This window comes from Pseudophryne corroboree, chromosome 10 (assembly GCF_028390025.1).
Source record: "Pseudophryne corroboree isolate aPseCor3 chromosome 10, aPseCor3.hap2, whole genome shotgun sequence".
NCBI classification, from domain to species: domain Eukaryota; kingdom Metazoa; phylum Chordata; class Amphibia; order Anura; family Myobatrachidae; genus Pseudophryne; species Pseudophryne corroboree.
The window spans coordinates 382,555,241-382,578,691 of NC_086453.1; the positions used below are offsets into that span (position 1 = coordinate 382,555,241).

Below are 23,451 nucleotides of genomic sequence, written 5' to 3' on the forward strand. Positions count from 1 at the left end.
ATAACAGTGCTGCCCATATACTGTTACTGTGCACACACCGCCACCTACTGACTGCTGCATGTATAACAGTGCTGCCCATATACTGTTACTGTGCACACACTGCCACCTACTGTCTGCTGCCTGTATAACAGCGCTGTCCATACTGTTACTGAGCTCACACTGCCACCTACTGTCTGCTGCCTGTATAACAGCGCTGTCCATACTGTTACTGTGCGCACACCGCCACCTACTGACTGCTGCTGGTATAACAGTGCTGCCCATACTGTTACTGTGCGCACACCGCCACCTACTGACTGCTGCTGGTATAACAGTGCTGCCCATACTGTTACTGTGCGCACACCGCCACCTACTGACTGCTGCTGGTATAACAGTGCTGCCCATACTGTTACTGTGCGCACACCGCCACCTACTGACTGCTGCTGGTATAACAGCACTGTCCATACTGTTACTGTGCGCACACCGCCACCTACTGACTGCTGCTTGTATAACAGCGCTGCCCATACTGTTACTGTGCGCACACCGCCACCTACTGACTGCTGCTGGTATAACAGCACTGTCCATACTGTTACTGTGCGCACACCGCCACCTACTGACTGCTGCTTGTATAACAGCGCTGCCCATACTGTTACTGTGCGCACACCGCCACCTACTGACTGCTGCTGGTATAACAGGACTGTCCATACTGTTACTGAGCTCACACCGCCACCTACTGACTGCTGCTGGTATAACAGTGCTGCCCATACTGTTACTGTGCACACACCGCCACCTACTGACTGCTGCCTGTATAACAGTGCTGCCCATACTGTTACTGTGCACACACCGCCACCTACTGGCTGCTGCCTGTATAACAGAGCTGCCCATACTGTTACTGTGTGCACACTGCCACCTACTGACTGCTGCTGGTATAACAGCGCTGCCCATACTGTTACTGTGCACACACCGCCACCTACTGACTGCTGCCTGTATAACAGTGCTGCCCATACTGTTACTATGTGCACACTGCCACCTACTGGCTGCTGCCTGTATAACAGTGCTGCCCATACTGTTACTATGTGCACACTGCCACCTACTGGCTGCTGCCTGTATAACAGTGCTGTCCATACTGTTACTGTGCACACACCGCCACCTACTGACTGCTGCTGGTATAACAGCGCTGCTCATCCTATCTGTTATTATATGCACACCGCCAAGAGGGAAGTTTGGAGGTGTTAGCCATAGCAACCAATCAGGATCTAGCTCTTATTTATCTAGTGCAGTCTCCAATATGATAGCTAATATCTGATTGGTTCCAACAGTACCAGTTTTCTTTTTTGGATACTTTAGTAAGTCTGTCCCTGAGAGTGTCTGATAACCTCAGTCCATGTCTGGAACCCCCTCAGGGGGTTTGGAAATAGTGATGAGCGCACAGTGTGAGCTGGCGGCATAACGCGGGATCTCCATATGTAATCGCCGGTTCCGGCCTGCATGGGGGTCCGCTTGGCAGGGAAGCTATGCTGCGCATTATGTCATTAGAACATATATGGAATATATAATGCTGTGAGCAGCCTCGGGTTGTACTGCGCTATAGAATAAGCTGGTGGTATGGCGGCCAGTGGTCATAGTGCTTGTCTTGTTTGCAGACTCTGGGTAATTTGGATGGACAGCGCTAATCTCTGTGCATCTGCCTTTTTCAGCGCATGAAGGCGGCCGTTCACTACACGGTGGGGCTCCTGTGCCAGGAGATCGCTGACGACAAGGAGATTACCTTCAGCAAACAGTCTATTGCTGCAATCTCAGAGATCACCTTCAGGCAGTGCGGTGAGTACAGCGTCCTCCCAGGGGACAGGAGCGCCGACTGATGCGTATCGCGACGGAGTGCGTGATACTGCGGGTTTATACATCACATTTATACAGATCGTCCTTTCTTTTACTTCTCGTATTAGTGACGTGTAGGGAGCACACATGTATTAGTGACGTGTAGGGAGCACACATGTATTAGTGACGTGTAGGGAGCACACATGTATTAGTGACGTGTAGGAGCACACATGTATTAGTGACGTGTAGGGAGCACACATGTATTAGTGACGTGTGGGGAGCACACATGTATTAGTGACGTGTGGGGAGCACACATGTATTAGTGACGTGTGGGGAGCACACATGTATTAGTGACGTGTGGGGAGCACACATGTATTAGTGACGTGTAGGGAGCACACATGTATTAGTGACGTGTAGGGAGCACACATGTATTAGTGACGTGTAGGGAGCACACATGTATTAGTGACGTGTGGGGAGCACACATGTATTAGTGACGTGTAGGGAGCACACATGTATTAGTGACGTGTAGGAAGCACACATGTATAAGTGACGTGTAGGGAGCACACATGTATTAGTGACGTGTAGGGAGCACACATGTATAAGTGACGTGTAGGAAGCACACATGTATAAGTGACGTGTAGGAAGCACACGTATTAGTGACGTGTAGGAAGCACACACGTTTTAGTGACGTGTAGGGAGCACACATGTATTAGTGACGTGTAGGGAGCACACATGTATTAGTGACGTGTAGGGAGCACACATGTATTAGTGACGTGTGGGGAGCACACATGTATTAGTGACGTGTAGGGAGCACACATGTATTAGTGACGTGTAGGAAGCACACATGTATTAGTGACGTGTAGGGAGCACACATGTATTAGTGACGTGTAGGGAGCACACATGTATAAGTGACGTGTAGGAAGCACACGTATTAGTGACGTGTAGGAAGCACACACGTTTTAGTGACGTGTAGGGAGCACACATGTATTAGTGAAGTGTAGGGAGCACACATGTATTAGTGACGTGTAGGAAGCACACACGTTTTAGTGACGTGTAGGGAGCACACATGTATTAGTGACGTGTAGGAAGCACACACGTTTTAGTGACGTGTAGGGAGCACACATGTATGAGTGACGTGTAGGGAGCACACATGTTTTAGTGACGTGTAGGAAGCACACATGTTTTAGTGACGTGTAGGGAGCACACATGTATGAGTGACATGTAGGGAGCACACATGTATGAGTGGCGTGTAGGGAGCACACATGTATTAGTGACGTGTAGGAAGCACACATGTATTAGTGAAGCGTAGTGAGCACACATGTATTAGTGACGTGCAGGGAGCAAACATGTATCAATGACGTGTAGGGAGCACACGTGTATGAGTGACATGTAGGGAGCACACGTGTATTAGTGATGTGTAGGGAGCACACGTGTATGAGTGACGTGTAGGGAGCACAAATGTATTAGTGACGTGTAGGGAGCACACATGTATGAGTGACGTGTAGGGAGCACACATGTATGAGTGATGTGTAAGGAGCACACATGTATTAGTGATGTGTAGGGAGCACACGTGAATGAGTGACGTGTAGGGAGCACACGTGTATGAATGACGTGTAGGGAGCACACGTGTATTAGTGATGTGTAGGGAGCACACATGTATGAGTGACGTGTAGGGAGCACACATGTATTAGTGATGTGTAGGGAGCACACATGTATGAGTGACGTGTAGGTAGCACACATGTATGAGTGACGTCTAGGGAGCACACATGTATTAGTGATGTGTAGGAAGCACACATGTATTAGTGATGTGTAGGGAGCACACATGTATTAGTGACGTGTAGGGAGCACACGTGTATTAGTGAAGTGTAGGGAGCACACGTGTATGAGTGACGTGTAGGGTGCACACGTGTATGAGTGACGTGTAGGGAGCACACGTGTATGAGTGACGTGTAGGGAGCACAAATGTATTAGTGACGTGTAGGGAGCACACATGTATGAGTGACGTGTAGGGAGCACACATGTATGAGTGATGTGTAGGGAGCACACATGTATTAGTGACGTGTAAGGAGCACACATGTATTAGTGAAGTGTAGGGAACACACATGTATTAGTTACGTGTAGGAAGCACACATGTATTAGTGACGTGTAGGGAGCACACATGTTTCTTTTTCATCCACTAGGGGTCACTGGAGTATTCTTGGGATATGGACGGCTTCCGCAGGAAACAGGGCACTGAATATTTCAATTTAGAACACTCCACCCCTCCATATCCCAGAGTACCTCAGTGTTTTTTCTGTGCTCGACGTAGCAACAGGTTCTGTGGCTTGGTCCACAATTCTTTTGAATATTTTTATTTTTTTTAGTTAATATTTCTTTTTCATACACATCCCTTTCCCCCTTCCAAAAGGCAGGGTCAGGGATAGTGCAAGCTGCTACAAGCAGCTGTGGCGTGTCGGTCCTCACTAAATGAGCACCCTCACAGCCATACAGACTTCCTGCACACAGGCTGGCCGGCGCTTGCAGAGAAGCCCCATCGGAGCCTCACCACAAGCAGGAGTCAAGGTATGTTGGTCGGGGCGGTCAGCTCTCGCTGCCGCCCCGCTGTGTGGATACAACGTTTCTTTAATAGACCGCTGGCGCACCATACTACTGGCCGCTAAACAGTCCGCCCGCCGCCGCAGCTCAGAGCGCTTCAGGCGCTCCCCGCTCTCTGTCTTCAGCGCGTCCCGCTACCAGGCTCCCGCTGGCGGCCCCACACTAACGCTGCCCGCTGCCCGCCCCGCATGCTGCCTCCGCAAACGGAGCATACAGGGGGGGGGGGCATTACAGGCTGCAAGCAGAGGTACAATCAGCGGCACGAGGGGAGATAACCTGCAGCAACAGCAGTATGCTAGGCTGCAGGGTTAATTACACAGGATTTTCATACAGATGTCAGTTTAAAGGCTTGTAACCTGTGCTGTGACTATAAGTTTAAGCATGGCAGCCATTTTAACCATGCTTCCTGTGTCTTCCTGCTGTGATTCCAGAACGTTCCAGTACTACATCTCTACTCCACCGGAGGCGCAGGGGTGTTAGTGGGAATTTGGGATCACATTTCGTAGTACTGGCCACGTGTACTGCACTTGGCCAGATATATATATATATAGAGACACCTTCGTACTATTTTACTGAGTCGTGCAAGTGTCTATTTTTTGTGTATTGTATTGTCTGTCTGCATAATGAGTAAGGCACCAGCAAAAACTAAAAAGCATAATTGCAAAGTCTGTGGCAGTGTGTTACCGGATGGATCTACCACATGTACAGTATGTTTTGTGGATTCAGTTACGAATACAATTTCTGCTCCGGTTTTAAAGCCAGTTTCCTCCCCGGACCCTCCATAGGAAATGCTAGCCAATGTACTGGCTGGGTTGCAATCAGAATTGACCGCCGCTCGACAAGAGCGGGAAGCGGCAAGATCTGAGTCTAGGGTGAGACCGCCAGAACTACCGGAGGCGTCTCAGCCTTGCGAAAGTTCCAAATCCATTTTGGGTAGACGGGAAAAATTTCATGTCTTATGATTTACCAGTTTCTGCTATGTTGCATTCTGACGATTCCATGCCAGACCTCACGGCACAAGATGAGGGTGAGGAGGGCGAAGTGGAGTCAGATAGTGAGGATTTTAACAGCTCTGGTATTGATAATCTCATCAGAGCGGTGCGTCAGTCTCTCAAGTTTACAGAAACTGAGGAGCCTCTAACAAATGATCAGGTCGTATTTACGAAACGACAGAGAACTCCAATGTGTTTTCCTGTTTCGGAATATCTTAATAAGATGTTAGTAGAAACACGACAGACTCCAGATAAACGGTTTTCTATACCTCGCAGATTTAAGTCTAGTTACCCGTTTCCAGACTCGGTGACATGTACATGGGAGAATCCGCCAATAGTTGATTCGTCAGTGTCGAAACTTACAAAGAAATTAACCATACCAGTGCCAGCGGCTACTACGCTTAAAGACCCTTCAGATCGCAAAATAGAAACTATGCTAAAGTCCATGTATGTAGCAGCAGGAGTGCTGCTGAGACCTGGCTTGGTTGGCATCTGGGTCACTAAGGCGCTCATAGTATGGATTACAGAACTCAAGTCTGCCCTACATGACGAACACCTTATACTTCTTGCTGATCAAATGTGTGAGGCTGCGGAGTATCTATGTACAGCTTCTACTGACGTCTGTCAGCTCACTTCTCGCCTTTCGTCGTCGCTAGTTACGGCACGACGAGCACTCTGGCTGCGTTCTTGGCAAGCGGAGGCAGAGGTCAAAAGAGGTATAGAGGCGTTACCTTACGGGGGCGAGAAGTTGTTTGGTCCTGAATTGGACACATGGATTTCTGAGGCCACGGGAGGAAAGTCGGTTTTCTTACCATTGCTTCCACCGGTACCAAGACGGAGGTACTCTGGACCTGCGTTCAAATCCTTTAGACCTCAGTCCTTTCGCGGACGTGGCAGAGGAACAGCCACGCCTGGTAGACGGGGTCGTGGACGTGGTTTCCAACAAACAACACAAGTCGTCAGGACGCTAAGGTCACTGACAAGCCAGTGGCATGACGGGCTACCAGCCCATCTCGGTTCTTCGATTGTGGGAGCACGCCTTCAGACGTTCCATTTGGCGTGGTTCCAGACATCCGCGGATGGGTGGATCCGCAATTTAGTGTTAAGAGGTTACAAAATAGAGTTCGACTGTCTTCCGCCACTGCGGTTTTTCAAGACAGGACTGCCTCTGTCGGACGAAAAGAGGGCGGTGCTGCAAATTGCCATTCAGTCCCTACTGGATTCAGCAGTTTTGATTCCGGTCCCTGTACACCAACAGGGCCAGGGTTATTATTCCAGTCTGTTTGTGGTACCGAAGCCGGATGGCTCAGTCAGACCAATATTGAACTTAAAGGGTCTCAATCGGTACGTAACTTACTACAGATTCAAGATGGAATCTCTGCGCTCAGTGATTGCGGGTTTAGAGCCAAAGGAATTCATGATTGCGCTAGATCTCAAGGATGCGTACTTACACATTCCGATTTGGCAGCCTCATCAGAGATTCTTGCGGTTTGCAATACGCCAGAACCATTACCAGTTTCAGGCTCTACCGTTTGGCCTTTCGTCAGCCCCTCGGGTATTCACCAAAGTGATGTCTGTGATGATAGCTCATCTCAGATCCCTGGGAGTGACAATAGTTCCGTATTTAGACGATCTGCTCATCAAAGCCCCGTCTCAACAGATGCTTCTCCAACATGCGCTGCTAACGTACAAAGTACTGGTTCACCACGGTTGGATTGTCAACTTCAAGAAATCACATCTAATTCCGTCTCAACGCCTTCAATTCCTAGGTATGATTCTCGATACGGTAAATCAAAGAATTTACCTACCACAACAGAAAGTACAGATTATTCGCCATCTGGTACAATTAGTGCTCAAGCCACGCACAGTCTCAGTAAATTTGTGCATTCGCCTCTTAGGAACAATGGTGGCGGCTCTCGAAGCGCTTCAGTTCGGAAGATTCCACTCACGTCCATTTCAACTGGATGTGCTCGCACAGTGGTCGGGCTCGCATCTGCAGATTCACCACAGGGTGAGGTTGTCGCCAAGGGCAAGGGTGTCTCTACTCTGGTGGCTCAAGGTACACAATTTAACCGCAGGGAAACTGTTCGGCGGCTGGAATTGGATAATTCTAACGACGGACGCGAGTCTCAGAGGTTGGGGAGCTGTAGTTCAAAATTGTCAGCTCCAAGGTCTCTGGGCGGATCATGAAAGATTGCTGTCTATAAATGTCCTGGAACTCCGCGCAATTTACAATGCACTACGACAAGCAGTACACATGCTTCGCTCTCAGACTGTCCAAGTGCAGTCAGACAACGCAACGGCAATCGCATACATCAACAAACAAGGAGGAACGAGAAGCCGCATGGCAATGCGGGAAGTAGCTCAAATCCTCAATTGGGCAGAATACCACCAGGTGATATTGTCGGCAGTGTTCATTCCGGGAGTGGACAACTGGGAGGCGGACTATCTCAGCCGTCGGGATTTTCATCCAGGAGAATGGGCATTAAATCCAGAAGTGTTTCACATGTTGGTTCAGCGGTGGGGTTACCCTCAGGTGGACCTAATGGCGTCTCTCCACAATCACCAAACGCTCCAGTATGTGTCCAGAACGAGAGATCCAAAGGCAGTGGCGGTGGACGCTCTCACAATCGCTTGGCCGTACAGCCTAGTGTATCTGTTTCCACCGTTTCCGCTGCTCCCTCTGTTGCTAAAACGGATCAAAAGAGAGTCTGTCACAGTCATACTAGTGGCGCCTCATTGGCCTCGGAGAGCTTGGTTCTCGGATCTCCACGGTCTACTCGCAGACGATCCTTGGCCGCTCCCACTACGTCCGGACTTGTTACAACAGGGTCCGTTCCTTTACCCCGATTTAGAGTGGCTGCGTTTGACGGGGTGGCTGTTGAGACCACCCTCTTAAGGAGAGAGGGCATTCCAGAATCGGTTATACCAACCATGTTACGTGCTAGGAAGCCAGTTACGGCAGCTCATTATTACAGAATTTGGCGTGCCTATATAGGTTGGTGTGAAACTCGGAAGTTTCCGACATCATCTTTCAAGTTATCACGTCTTTTGTTATTTCTACAAACGGGGTTAGATGGAGGACTGCGTTTATCTACACTGAAGGTGCAGGTATCTGCTTTGTCAATTTACTTTCAAAGACGATTGGCTCTATTGCCGTCTGTACACACTTTTCTGCAAGGTGTCCTCAGAGTACAGCCTCCATTCATTCCACCTACAGCGCCATGGGACTTGAATCTGGTTTTAGATTTCTTACAGTCTTCATATTTTGAACCCTTACAGCAAGTGGATATAAAGTTTCTCACATGGAAAACAATTTTTCTCTGACGTCCTAGTGGATGCTGGGGACTCCGTCAGGACCATGGGGATTAGCGGCTCCGCAGGAGACAGGGCACAAAAATAAAGCTTTAGGATCAGGTGGTGTGCACTGGCTCCTCCCCCTATGACCCTCCTCCAAGCCTCAGTTAGGTTTTTGTGCCCGTCCGAGCAGGGTACAATCTAGGTGGCTCTCCTAAAGAGCTGCTTAGAAAAAGTTTTTAGGTTTTTTATTTTACAGTGAGTCCTGCTGGCAACAGGCTCACTGCAACGAGGGACTTAGGGGAGAAGAAGTGAACTCACCTGCGTGCAGGATGGATTGGCTTCTTAGGCTACTGGACACCATTAGCTCCAGAGGGATCGAACACAGGCCCAGCCATGGAGTCCGGTCCCGGAGCCGCGCCGCCGACCCCCTTGCAGATGCCGAAAAGTGAAGAGGTCCAGAAACCGGCGGCAGAAGACTTTTCAGTCTTCATGAGGTAGCGCACAGCACTGCAGCTGTGCGCCATTGTTGTCACACACTTCACACCAGCGGTCACGGAGGGTGCAGGGCGCTGTGGGGGGCGCCCTGGGCAGCAATGAGAATACCTTGTTCTGGCTAAAAAAATACATCACATATAGCCCCTGGGGCTATATGGATGTATTTCACCCCTGCCAGGTCTCACAAACACCGGAGAAGAGCCCGCCGAAATAGGGGGCAGGGCCTATCTCCTCAGCACACAGCGCCATTTTCCTGCTCAGCTCCGCTGCGAGGAAGGCTCCCAGGACTCTCCCCTGCACTGCACTACAGAAACAGGGTAAAACAGAGAGGGGGGGGGCACTTTTTTGGCGTTTTTTGATATATTAAGCTGCTATAAGGGAGACAACACTTCTATAGGGTTGTTCCTATATATTTATAGCGCTTGGGTGTGTGCTGGCAAACTCTCCCTCTGTCTCCCCAAAGGGCTAGTGGGGTCCTGTCTTCGATAAGAGCATTCCCTGTGTGTCTGCTGTGTGTCGGTACGTGTGTGTCGACATGTATGAGGACGATGTTGGTGTGGAGGCGGAGCAATTGCCGGTAATGGTGATGTCACCCCCTAGGGAGTCGACACCGGAATGGATGGCTTTGTTTATGGAATTACGTGATAATGTAAGCACATTACAAAAATCAGTTGACGACATGAGACGGCCGGCAAACCAGTTAGTACCTGTACAGGCGTCTCAGACACCGTCAGGGGCTGTAAAACGCCCTTTACCTCAGTCGGTCGACACAGACCCAGACACGGACACCGAATCTAGTGTCGACGGTGAAGAAACAAACGTATTTTCCAGTAGGGCCACACGTTATATGATCACGGCAATGAAGGAGGCTTTGCATATCTCTGATACTGCATGTACCACAAAAAGGGGTATTATGTGGGGTCTGAAAAAACTACCTGTAGTTTTTCCTGAATCAGACGAATTGAATGAAGTGTGTGATGAAGCGTGGGTTAACCCCGATAGAAAACTGCTAATTTCAAAGAAGTTATTGGCATTATATCCTTTCCCGCCAGAGGTTAGGGCGCGCTGGGAAACACCCCCTAGGGTGGATAAGGCGCTCACACGCTTATCAAAACAAGTGGCGTTACCGTCTCCTGAAACGGCCGCCCTCAAGGATCCAGCGGATAGGAGGCTGGAAACTACCCTGAAAAGTATATACACTCATACTGGTGTTATACTGCGACCAGCCATCGCCTCAGCATGGATGTGCAGTGCTGGGGTGGTTTGGTCGGATTCCCTGACTGAAAATATTGATACCCTAGATAGGGACAGTATTTTATTGACTTTAGAGCAATTAAAGGATGCGTTCCTTTATATGCGAGATGCTCAGAGGGATATTTGCACTCTGGCATCGAGAGTAAGTGCGATGTCCATATCTGCCAGAAGAAGTTTATGGACGCGACAATGGTCAGGTGATGCGGATTCCAAACGGCATATGGAAGTATTGCCGTATAAGGGGGAGGAATTATTTGGGGTCGGTCTATCGGATTGGTGGCCACGGCAACAGCCGGGAAATCCACCTTTTTACCTCAGGTCCCCTCCCAACAGAAAAAGACACCGTCTTTTCAGCCGCAATTTTCCAAAATCTCAATTGACCCCGACGACACGTCTGCTGTTCCTGGGAATGATTCTGGACACGGTTCAGAAAAAGGTGTTTCTTCCGGAGGAGAAAGCCAGGGAGTTATCCGAACTTGTCAGGAACCTCCTAAAACCAGAGAAAGTGTCTGTGCATCAATGCACAAGAGTCCTGGGAAAGATGGTGGCTTCTTACGAAGCGATTCCATTCGGCAGATTCCACGCACAAACTTTTCAGTGGGATCTGCTGGACAAATGGTCCGGATCGCATCTGCAGATGCATCAGCGGATAACCTTATCGCCACGGACAAGGGTGTCTCTTCTGTGGTGGTTGCAGAGTGCTCAACTGTTAGAGGGCCGCAGATTCGGCATACAGGACTGGGTCCTGGTGACCACGGATGCCAGTCTGAGAGGCTGGGGAGCGGTCACACAGGGAAGAAACTTCCAGGGAGTATGGTCAAGCCTGGAGATGTCTCTTCACATAAATATACTGGAGCTAAGAGCGATTTACAATGCTCTAAGCCTGGCAAAACCCCTGCTTCAGGGTCAGCCGGTGTTGATCCAGTCGGACAACATCACGGCAGTCGCCCACGTAAACAAACAGGGCGGCACGAGAAGCAGGAGAGCAATGGCAGAAGCTGCAAGGATTCTTCGCTGGGCGGAAGATCATGTGATAGCACTGTCAGCAGTGTTCATTCCGGGAGTGGACAACTGGGAAGCAGACTTCCTCAGCAGACACGATCTACACCCGGGAGAGTGGGGACTTCATCCAGAAGTCTTCCACATGATTGTGAACCGTTGGGAAAAACCAAAGGTGGATATGATGGCGTCTCGCCTCAACAAAAAACTAGACAGGTATTGCGCCAGGTCAATAGACCCTCAGGCAATAGCTGTGGACGCTCTGGTAACACCGTGGGTGTTCCAGTCAGTGTATGTGTTTCCTCCTCTGCCTCTCATACCAAAAGTACTGAGAATTATACGGCAAAGGGGAGTAAGAACGATACTCGTGGCTCCGGATTGGCCAAGAAGAACTTGGTACCCGGAACTTCAGGAGATGCTCACGGAAGATCCGTGGCCTCTACCTCTAAGACGGGACCTGCTTCAGCAGGGACCGTGTCTATTCCAAGACTTACCGCGGCTGCGTTTGACGGCATGGCGGTTGAACGCCGAATTCTAAGGGAAAAAGGCATTCCGGAAGAGGTCATTCCTACACTGGTAAAAGCCAGGAAGGAAGTGACTGCACAACATTATCACCGCATTTGGAGAAAATATGTTGCGTGGTGTGAGGCCAGGAAGGCTCCCACGGAGGAATTTCAATTGGGTCGATTCCTACATTTCCTGCAAACAGGATTGTCTATGGGCCTCAAATTGGGGTCCATTAAGGTTCAAATTTCGGCCCTGTCGATTTTCTTCCAGAAAGAATTGGCTTCAGTTCCTGAAGTCCAGACTTTTGTAAAAGGAGTACTACATATACAGCCCTTGGTTGTGCCCCCAGTGGCTCCGTGGGACCTTAATGTAGTTTTGGATTTTCTCAAATCCCATTGGTTTGAGCCACTCAAATCGGTGGAGTTGAAATATCTTACATGGAAAGTAACCATGCTACTGGCCCTGGCTTCAGCCAGGAGAGTGTCAGAATTGGCGGCTTTATCGTATAAAAGCCCATATCTGATTTTCCATTCGGACAGGGCAGAACTGCGGACGCGTCCTCAGTTTCTGCCTAAGGTGGTGTCAGCGTTTCACCTGAACCAGCCTATTGTGGTGCCTGCGGCTACTAGCGATTTGGAGGATTCCAAGTTGCTGGACGTTGTCAGGGCATTGAAAATAATAAGAATTTACTTACCGATAATTCTATTTCTCGGAGTCCGTAGTGGATGCTGGGGTTCCTGAAAGGACCATGGGGAATAGCGGCTCCGCAGGAGACAGGGCACAAAAGTAAAGCTTTTCCGATCAGGTGGTGTGCACTGGCTCCTCCCCCTATGACCCTCCTCCAGACTCCAGTTAGGTACTGTGCCCGGACGAGCGTACACAATAAGGGAGGAATTTTGAATCCCGGGTAAGACTCATACCAGCCACACCAATCACACCGTACAACTTGTGATCTAAACCCAGTTAACAGTATGATAACAAAAGGAGCCTCTGAAAGACGGCTTCCTACAACAATAACCCGATTTTTGTAACAATAACTATGTACAAGTATTGCAGAATAATCCGCACTTGGGATGGGCGCCCAGCATCCACTACGGACTCCGAGAAATAGAATTATCGGTAAGTAAATTCTTATTTTCTCTATCGTCCTAGTGGATGCTGGGGTTCCTGAAAGGACCATGGGGATTATACCAAAGCTCCCAAACGGGCGGGAGAGTGCGGATGACTCTGCAGCACCGAATGAGAGAACTCCAGGTCCTCTTTTTGCCAGGGTATCAAATTTGTAGAATTTTACAAACGTGTTCTCCCCCGACCACGTAGCTGCTCGGCAGAGTTGTAATGCCGAGACCCCTCGGGCAGCCGCCCAAGATGAGCCCACCTTCCTTGTGGAATGGGCATTTACATATTTTTTGCTGTGGCAAGCCTGCCACAGAATGTGCCAGCTGAATTGTACTACAAATCCAACGAGCAATAGTCTGCTTAGAAGCAGGAGCACCCAGCTTGTTGGGTGCATACAGGATAAACAGCAAGTCAGATTTCCTGACTCCAGCCGACCTGGAAACTATATTTTCAGGGCCCTGACAACATCCAGCAACTTGGAGTCCTCCAAGTCCCTAGTAGCCGCAGGTACCACAATAAGCTGGTTCAGGTGAAACGCTGACACCACCTTAGGGAGAAACTGGGGACGAGTCCACAGCTTTGCTCTGTCCGAATGGACAATCAGATATGGCTTTGTGAGATAAAGCCGCCAATTCTGACACTCGCCTGGCCGAGGCCAGGACCAACAGCATGGTCGCTTTCCATGTGAGATATATCAAATCCACAGATTTGAGTTGTTTAAACCAATGTGATTTTAGGAATCCCAAACTACGTTGAGATCGCCCAGTGCCACTGGAGACATCAAAAGGGGGTTGTATATGCAGTACTCCCTTAACAACTTCTGGACTTCAGGAACTGAAGCCAATTTCTTTCTGGAAGAAAATCGACCGGTCGAAATTTGAACCTTAATGGACCCCAATTTGAGACCCATATACACTCCTGTTTGCAGGAAATGTAGGAATTAACCTAGTTGAAATTCTTCCGTGGAGCCTTCCTGGCCTCACACCATGGAACACATTTTCACCTAAGCAGTGATAATGTTGTGCGGTCACCTCCTTCCTGGCTCTGACCAGGGTAGGGATGACCTCTTCCGGAATGCCTTTTTCCCTTAGGATCCGGCGTTCACCCGTCAACGCGGCTGCGGTAAGTCATGGAACAGACATGATTCTTGCTGAATCAAGATCCTTTCTAGTATCTCTTGAAGTTCCGGGTACCAAGTTCTTCTTGGCCAAACCGGAGCCACGAGTATAGTTCTTACTCCTCTCCTTCCTATCATTCTCCATACACTGGGTATGAAAGGCAGAGGAGGGAACACATACACCGACTGGTACACCCACGGTGTTACCAGAGCGTCCCAGCTATTGCCTGAGGGTCTCTAGACCTGGCGCTTCATGTGGGACGCCATCATAACCACCTTTGGTCTTTCCCAACGGTTTACAAACATGTGGAAACTTCCAGATGAAGTTCCCACTTTTCCGGGTGGAATTCATTCATGCTGAGGAAATCTTCCTAGTTGTCCACTCCCGGAATGAACACTGCTGACAGTGTTATCACATGATTTTTCGCCCAGCGAAGAATCCTTGCTGTCATTGCCCTCCTGCTTCTTGTGCCGCCCCGTCTGTTTACGTGGGCGACTGCCATGATGATGTCCTACTGGATCAGCACCGGTTGACTTTGAAGCAGAGGTCTTCCTAGGCTCAGAGCATCGTAAATTGCCCTTAGCTCCAGTATATTCATGTGGAGAGAAATCTCCAGACTTGACCACACTTCCTTGGAAATTTCTTCCCTGTGTGACTGTTCCCCAGCCTCTCAGACTGGCATCCGTGGTCACCAGAACACAGTCCTGAATGCTGAACGTGCTGCCCTCTAGAAGATGAGCACTCTGCAGCCCCCACAGAAGAGACACCCTTGTCCTTGGAGACAGGGTTATCCGCTGATGCATCTGAAGATGCGATCCGGACCATTCGTCCCGCAAATCCCCCTGAAAAGTTTTTGCGTGAGATCTGCCGAATGGAATCGCTTCGTAAGAAGCCACCATTTTTCCCAGGACTCCTGTGCATTGATGCACTGATACTTGGCCTGGTTTTAGGAGGTTTCTGACTAGGTCGGATAACTCCCTGGCTTTCCCCTCCAGGAGAAATACCTCTTTCTGGACTATGCCCAGAATCATTCCTAGGAACAGCAGACGTATCATCGGAAAACAGCTGCGATTTTTGGAATATTTAGAATCCACTCGTGCTGTCGTAGAACTACTTTAGATAGTTCTTTTCCGACCTCCAACTGTTCTCTGGAAACTTGCCCCTTTCAGGATATCGTCCAAGTAAGGGATAATTAAGATGCCTTTCTTCTTTTAAGAATCATCTTTTCGGCCATTACCTTGGTAAAGGCCCGGGGTGCCGTGGATAATTCAACGGCAGCGTCTGAAACTGATATTGACAGTTCTGTATCACGAACCAGAGGTACCCTTGTTGAGAAGGGCAAATTTGGACATGGAGGTAATCCTTGATGTCCAGGGACACCATATAGTCCCCTTTTTTCCGGTTCTCTATCACTGCTCTGAGTGACTCCATCTTGATTTGAACCTTTTTATGTAAGTGTTCAAAGATTTCAGATTTAGACTATGTCTCACCAAGCCGTCTGGCTTCAGTACCACAATATAGTGTGGAAGACTAATACCCTTTTCCTTGTTGTAGGAGGGGTACTTTGATTATCACCTGCTGGAAATACAGCTTGTGAATTTTTTCCCAATACTGCCTCCCTGTCGGAGGGAGCCGTTGGTAAAGCAGGCTTCAGGAACCTGCGAGGAAAAAATGTCTCGACTCTCCAATCTGTACCCCTGGGATAATACTTGTACGATCTAGGGGTCAACTTGCGAGTGATCCCACTGCGCGCTGAGACTCTTGAGACTAACCCCCCACCTCACCTGAGTCCGCTTGCACGGCCCCAGCGTCACGCTGAGGACTTGGCAGACGCGGTGGAGGGCTTCTTTTCCTGGGAAGGGGCTGCCTGCTGCAGTCTACTTCCCTTTCCTCTATGTCTGGGCAGATATGACTGGCCTTTTGCCCGCTTGCCCACATGGGAAACGGAAGGATTGAGGCTGAAAAGACAGTGTCTTTTTCTGCTGAGATGTAACTTGGGGTAAAAAGGTTGGATTTCCCAGCTGTAGCCGTGGCCCCCAGGTCCGATGGACCGACCCCAAATAACTCCTTCCCTTTATACGGCAACACTTCCATGTGCCGTATGGGATCTGTATCACCTGACCACTGTCGTGTCCATGACATCTTCTGGGAGATATGGACAACGCACTTATCTTGATGCCAGAGTGCAAATATCCCTCTGTGCATCTCGCATACATATATATAGAATGCATCCTATTAAATGCTCTATATCAATAAAATATTTTTAGTCAGGGAATTCGACCAAGCCAACCCAGCACTGCATCTCCAGGCTGATGGCGATCGCTGGTCGCAGTATAACCACCGTATGTGTGTATATACTTTTTAGGATATTTTTCCAGCTGCCTATCAGCTGGCTCCTTGAGGGCGGCCGTATCTGGAGACGGTAACGCCACTTGATAAGCGTGTGAGCGCCTTATCCACCCTAAGGGGTGTTTCCCAACGCGCCCTAACTTCTGGCGGGAAAGGGTATAACGCCAATATTTGCTATCGGGGTAAACCCACGCATCATCACACACTTCATTTTATTTTATCTGATTCAGGAAAAACTACAGGTAGTTTTTTCACTCCCACATAATACCCTTTTTTGTGGTACTTGTAGTATCAGAAATATGTAACACCTCCTTCATTGCCCTTAACGTGTGGCCCTAATGAGGAATACGTTTGTTTATTCACCGTCGACACTGGATTCAGTGTCCGTGTCTGTGTCGACCGACTGAGGTAAATGGGCGTTTTTTTAAAAACCCCTGACGGTGTTTCTGAGACGCCTGGACCGGTACTAATTGTTTGTCGGCCATCTCATGTCGTCAACCGACCTTGCAGCGTGTTGACATTTTCACGTAATTCCCTAAATAAGCCATCCATTCCGGTGTCGACTCCCTAGAGAGTGACATCACCATTACAGGCAATTTCTCCGCCTCCTCCAACATCGTCCTCATACATGTCGACACACACGTACCGACACACAGCACACACACCTGGAATGCTCTGACAGAGGACAGGACCCCACTAGCCCTTTGGAGAGACAGAGGGAGAGTTTGCCAGCACACACCAAAAAACGCTATAATTACATAGGGACAACCTTATATAAGTGTTTCTCCCTAATAGCATCTTTATATATATATTTATATCGCCAATTAGTGCCCCCCTCTCTGTTTAAACCCTGTTTCTGTAGTGCAGTGCAGGGGAGAGCCTGGGAGCCTTCTCTCCAGCCTTTCTGTGAGAGAAAAAATGGCGCTGTGTGCTGAGGAGATAGGCCCCGCCCCTTTTCCGGCGGGCTCGTCTCCCGCTTTTAGTGAAGTTTGGCAGGGGTTAAATATCTCCATATAGCCTCTGGGGGCTATATGTGAGGTATTTTTAGCCAGTATATAGGTTTACATTTGCCTCCCAGGGCGCCCCCCCCCAGCGCCCTGCACCCTCAGTGACAGCGTGTGAAGTGTGCTGAGAGGAAAATGGCGCACAGCTGCAGTGCTGTGCGCTACCTTTAGAAGACTGTCAGAGTCTTCAGCCGCCGATTCTGGACCTCTTCTAACTTCAGCATCTGCAAGGGGGCCGGCGGCGCGGCTCCGGTGACCATCCAGGCTGTACCTGTGATCGTCCCTCTGGAGCTGATGTCCAGTAGCCAAGAAGCCAATCCATCCTGCACGCAGGTGAGTTCACTTCTTCTCCCCTCAGTCCCTCGTTGCAGTGATCCTGTTGCCAGCAGGACTCACTGTAAAATAAAAAACCTAAGCTAAACTCTCTAAGCAGCTCTTTAGGAGAGCCACCTAGAATTGCACCCTTCTCGGCCGGGCACAAAAATCTAACTGGAGTCTGGAGGAGGGTCATAGGGGGAGGAGCCAGTGCACACCACCTGATCGGAAAAGCTTTACTTTTGTGCCCTGTCTCCTGCGGAGCCGCTATTCCCCATGGTCCTTTCAGGAACCCCAGCATCCACTAGGACGATAGAGAAATATATTTCAAGGACGGCTGGAGTCAGAAAATCTGACTCGCTGTTTATACTGTATGCACCCAACAAGCTGTCTTGTCAGACGATTGCTCGTTGGATTTGTAGCACAATTCAACTTGCACATTCTGTGGCAGGCCTGCCACAGCCTAAATCTGTCAAGGTCTATTCCACAAGGAAGGTGGGCTCATCCTGGACGGCTGCCCGAGGGGTCTCGGCATTACAACTCTGCCGAGCAGCTACGTGGTCGGGGGAGAACACGTTTGTAAAATTCTACAAATTTGATACCCTGGCTAAAGAGGACCTGGAGTTCTCTCATTCGGTGCTGCAGAGTCATCCGCACTCTCCCGCCCGTTTGGGAGCTTTGGTATAATCCCCATGGTCCTGACGGAGTCCCCAGCATCCACTAGGACGTCAGAGAAAATAAGATTTTACTTACCGATAAATCTATTTCTCGTAGTCCGTAGTGGATGCTGGGCGCCCATCCCAAGTGCGGATTGTCTGCAATACTTGTACATAGTTATTGTTACAAAAAAATCGGGTTGTTATTGTTGTGAGCCGTCTGTTCAGAGGCTCCTACGTTTGTCATACTGTTAACTGGGTTCAGATCACAAGTTGTACGGTGTGATTGGTGTGGCTGGTATGAGTCTTACCCGGGATTCAAAATCCTTCCTTATTGTGTACGCTCGTCCGGGCACAGTATCCTAACTGAGGCTTGGAGGAGGGTCATAGGGGGAGGAGCCAGTGCACACCACCTGATCCTAAAGCTTTATTTTTGTGCCCTGTCTCCTGCGGAGCCGCTAATCCCCATGGTCCTGACGGAGTCCCCAGCATCCACTACGGACTACGAGAAATAGATTTATCGGTAAGTAAAATCTTATTTTCTTCTAGCCTTAGCTTCGGCAAGGCGTGTTTCAGATTTGGGTGCCTTGTCATGCAAGCTACCATATTTGGTGTTTCGTGATGACAGAGCGGAACTTCGGACGAATCCCGCTTTCTTACCAAAGGTAGTGTCATCTTTTCACATCAATCAACCAATAGTAGTTCCTGTGTTGACAGCACATTCTGGAACTCTGGATGTGGTACGCGCATTACGCTTTTATGTATCCCGAACGTCTACAGTTCGTAAAACGGATACGTTGTTTGTTCTCTATGATGCTGCCAAGATGGGTTGGCCAGCTTCTAAGCAGACCTTATCCAGATGGATAAACTGACCATACGTCAGGCTTACCTTCATGCTAGGTTACAGCCGCCTACATCGGTAACGGCTCATTCCACACGTTCTGTGGGAACTTCATGGGCAGCTGGTCGTGGAGCTTCTACGACGCAGCTTTGCCGTGCGGCTACATGGTCTTCAGTGCACACGTTTGTGCGCTTTTCCAAGTTTGATACGTTTGCGGCATCAGCATCTAGCTTTGGCCGCCTAGTGTTACAGGTGTCAAACAGCTCTCCCGCCCACGGGGGAAGCTTTGGTACGTCCCAAGAGTACTCCAGTGACCCCTAGTGGATGAAAAAGAAAATAGGATTTTGGTACTTACCAGGTAAATCCTTTTCTTTGCATCCATAGGGGGCACTGGACGCCCACCCTGAGCAGTTTTACCTGGTTTGTGGTAAGTTCAGGGGATCTTATGGTAACACACTCTCACCGACTGGTTCAAATTATCAAGTGCTGGTTATGGTGTCAACTGTTTAGTTGTCAGTAACGTTATGTGTCAACTTCATTGTTGTCCGTTATGTTATATGTAATACTCCATTGTCAACCTCTCTATAGCTCCTGTTTGGCTCAGTAAAAAACACTGAGGTACTCTGGGATATGGAGGGGTGGAGTGTTCTAAATTTAAATATTCAGTGCCTTGTTCCTGCGGAAGCCGTCCATATCCCTAAGAGTACTCCAGTGCCCCCTATGGATTCAAAGAAAAGGATTTACCTGGTAAGTACCAAAATCCTATTATTAGTGACGTGTAGGAAGCACACATGTATGAGTGACGTGTAGGGAACACACATGTATTAGTGACGTGTAGGGAACACACATGTATTAGTGACGTGTAAGGAGCACACATGTATTAGTGACGTGTAGGGAACACACATGTATTAGTGACGTGTAGGAAGCACACATGTATTAGTGACGTGTAGGAAGCACACATGTATTAGTGACGTGTAGGGAACACACATGTATTAGTGACGTGTAGGAAGCACACATGTATTAGTGACGTGTAGGGAACACACATGTATTAGTGACGTGTAAGGAGCACACATGTATTAGTGACGTGTAGGGAACACACATGTATTAGTGACGTGTAGGGAACACACATGTATTAGTGACGTGTAGGAAGCACACATGTATTAGTGACGTGTAGGAAGCACACGTGTATTAGTGACGTGTAGGAAGCACACATGGTTGATGTTACATGATTGCTTGGAAGTGGTGAATATAACTTATAATACATCACATCCATTCCGAGTAGGAATCCCGATTTCTTCCATCCACGCCCTGCTCAGCGGAGCTCACATAACAGGAAGGAGGAAAGAAATTATCGTTATTATTGTTACCTTCCGTTACTCTGTCCTTGTGTCATACGTATCCGTTGTCTGTTATACGTGCTGCGTCACTGCCGCCACTACCTGCTTAGTACTGTGCGTCATACGTTACCCTGTAAAAACTAATAACATTTTATTATCTGATATATAGCATATAGCTCCACACAGACAAAAAGAAAGAAAATGCAGATGCACACTCTATAGTACCTCTCACCTATGTTACACTCAACACATAGCTTTTGCTTCTTACTTATGTATCACTTACATAAGACTTGGGGGGGGGGGGGGATCCCGCGCCCTGGACTTGAACTGAAGTGTTCGGGACCCGCCAGATGAGGTCACTTGGTCACGGTTGGAGGACGATTTTTTTTTGGCCAAAAATTAAGCACCTTTATTTTGCTCTATGTTAGATTGCAGAGATTATTATTATTATTATTATTATTATGATCAGTAGCGCTTAGTACTATATTACTATAGAGTGTGCATCTGATATTCATGTTTTTTTGTGTGGAACTACAAGTTTCAGCATGATTTTGCCTTATATTATGTTTGCAATAATGACCCCTTACCACGTGGCGGATCTGACAGCGACACTGGATGAGAGGGATGGAGAGGGGTCACAATAGAGTTTTTTTATTGTTGTGCTAATGTCCCATAAACACTCCTCTCTGATATCCGTGTCCTCAGAACGCAGTAGAAGGTAGATCCTGTCCCCGGAAGAGTGTGCCCCTGTGACACCCCCCCCCCCCCACGCTAACAAACTTGTGTTTTACTGCAAATAAATATTGCAGAGAAATGTATTTATTTATAATTTGCATTTAACCGTATTTGGATGTGTCCGTAACGCTCGTGCTAACCAACGTTGTCCGCATATGTGCTTATTGTCGCGTCTCTTACACAGGAACATTTCATTTTTAGGAAATTGTGAAACTTTTTTGTTCATGGCAACGCACACGTTTTCTTCGTCTGTGTCTCGCGGTTTCCTCATTACACAGAATTATCGCTGTGTCCGTGTGTAAGTTTTATAGGAGTAAATCAGAGCTGTTTCTGCTGCGTCGCCGATCTCTCTCCTAACTGTGACTAGCCATCAAATTGTCCTCTTTATATTGCCGAACAATTCACGTGAACCGCTCTATCTTGATGTCCTTCCAAGATTTTAATGATGAGTTTTCCCAGTCTCTCTAATTAGAGATCTAATTTCCATTTTTTTTTCTCACTCCACAGAAACGTTTGCAAAAGACCTTGAGATGTTTGCACGGTAGGTGCGGGAATGAGGACGTGCGCCACGCTCCCTGTTCTCTGCTGTGTCTTAGACTTTTATTGTATCCAGAAAATGGCTCAGACATTACATGAGAAATAAATTTTGGACATATTTTTCCCATTGATGTTCTGGGGATCAGTATGCAAAAATCTGTGCACAGGTACACTGGATGGAGGTGAGGCTATCACACAGGTACACTGGATGGAGGTGAGACTATCACACAGGTACACTGGATGGAGGTGAGGCTATCACACAGGTACACTGGATGGAGGTGAGGCTGTCACACAGGTACACTGGATGGAGGTGAGGCTGTCACACAGGTACACTGGATGGAGGTGAGGCTATCACACAGGTACACTGGATGGAGGTGAGGCTATCACACAGGTACACTGGATGGAGGTGAGGCTATCACACAGGTACACTGGATGGAGGTGAGGCTATCACACAGGTATACTGGATGGAGGTGAGGCTGTCACACAGGTACACTGGATGGAGGTGAGGCTATCACACAGGTACACTGGATGGAGGTGAGGCTATCACACAGGTATACTGGATGGAGGTGAGGCTGTCACACAGGTACACTGGATGGAGGTGAGGCTGTCACACAGGTACACTGGATGGAGGTGAGGCTATCACACAGGTACACTGGATGGAGGTGAGGCTATCACACAGGTACACTGGATGGAGGTGAGGCTATCACACAGGTACACTGGATGGAGGTGAGACTATCACACAGGTACACTGGATGGAGGTGAGGCTATCACACAGGTACACTGGATGGAGGTGAGGCTATCACACAGGTACACTGGATGGAGGTGAGGCTATCACACAGGTACACTGGATGGAGGTGAGGCTGTCACACAGGTACACTGGATGGAGGTGAGGCTGTCACACAGGTACACTGGATGGAGGTGAGGCTGTCACACAGGTACACTGGATGGAGGTGAGGCTATCACACAGGTACACTGGATGGAGGTGAGGCTATCACACAGGTACACTGGATGGAGGTGAGGCTATCACACAGGTACACTGGATGGAGGTGAGGCTATCACACAGGTACACTGGATGGAGGTGAGACTATCACACAGGTACACTGGATGGAGGTGAGGCTATCACACAGGTACACTGGATGGAGGTGAGGCTATCGCACAGGTACACTGTATGGAGGTGAGACTATCACACAGGTACACTGGATGGAGGTGAGACTATCACACAGGTACACTGGATGGAGGTGAGACTATCACACAGGTACACTGGATGGAGGTGAGGCTATCACACAGGTACACTGGATGGAGGTGAGGCTGTCACACAGGTACACTGGATGGAGGTGAGGCTGTCACACAGGTACACTGGATGGAGGTGAGGCTGTCACACAGGTACACTGGATGGAGGTGAGGCTGTCACACAGGTACACTGGATGGAGGTGAGGCTGTCACACAGGTACACTGGATGAAGGTGAGGCTATCACACAGGTACACTGGATGGAGGTGAGACTAT

At 48.8% G+C, this 23,451-nt stretch overlaps 1 protein-coding gene across 1 annotated transcript in view; it reads left to right on the forward strand.

The window, feature by feature from the left end:
* The window catches only part of CENPS (centromere protein S), a 67,909-nt gene that overhangs the window by 20,390 nt on the left and 24,068 nt on the right, over window positions 1–23,451 (forward strand). The window contains exons 2-3 of the mRNA XM_063943857.1: window positions 1,674–1,797; window positions 21,918–21,951. Of these exons, the coding sequence (XP_063799927.1) occupies window positions 1,674–1,797; window positions 21,918–21,951 (158 nt within the window). The remainder of the gene's footprint in view (window positions 1–1,673; window positions 1,798–21,917; window positions 21,952–23,451) is intronic.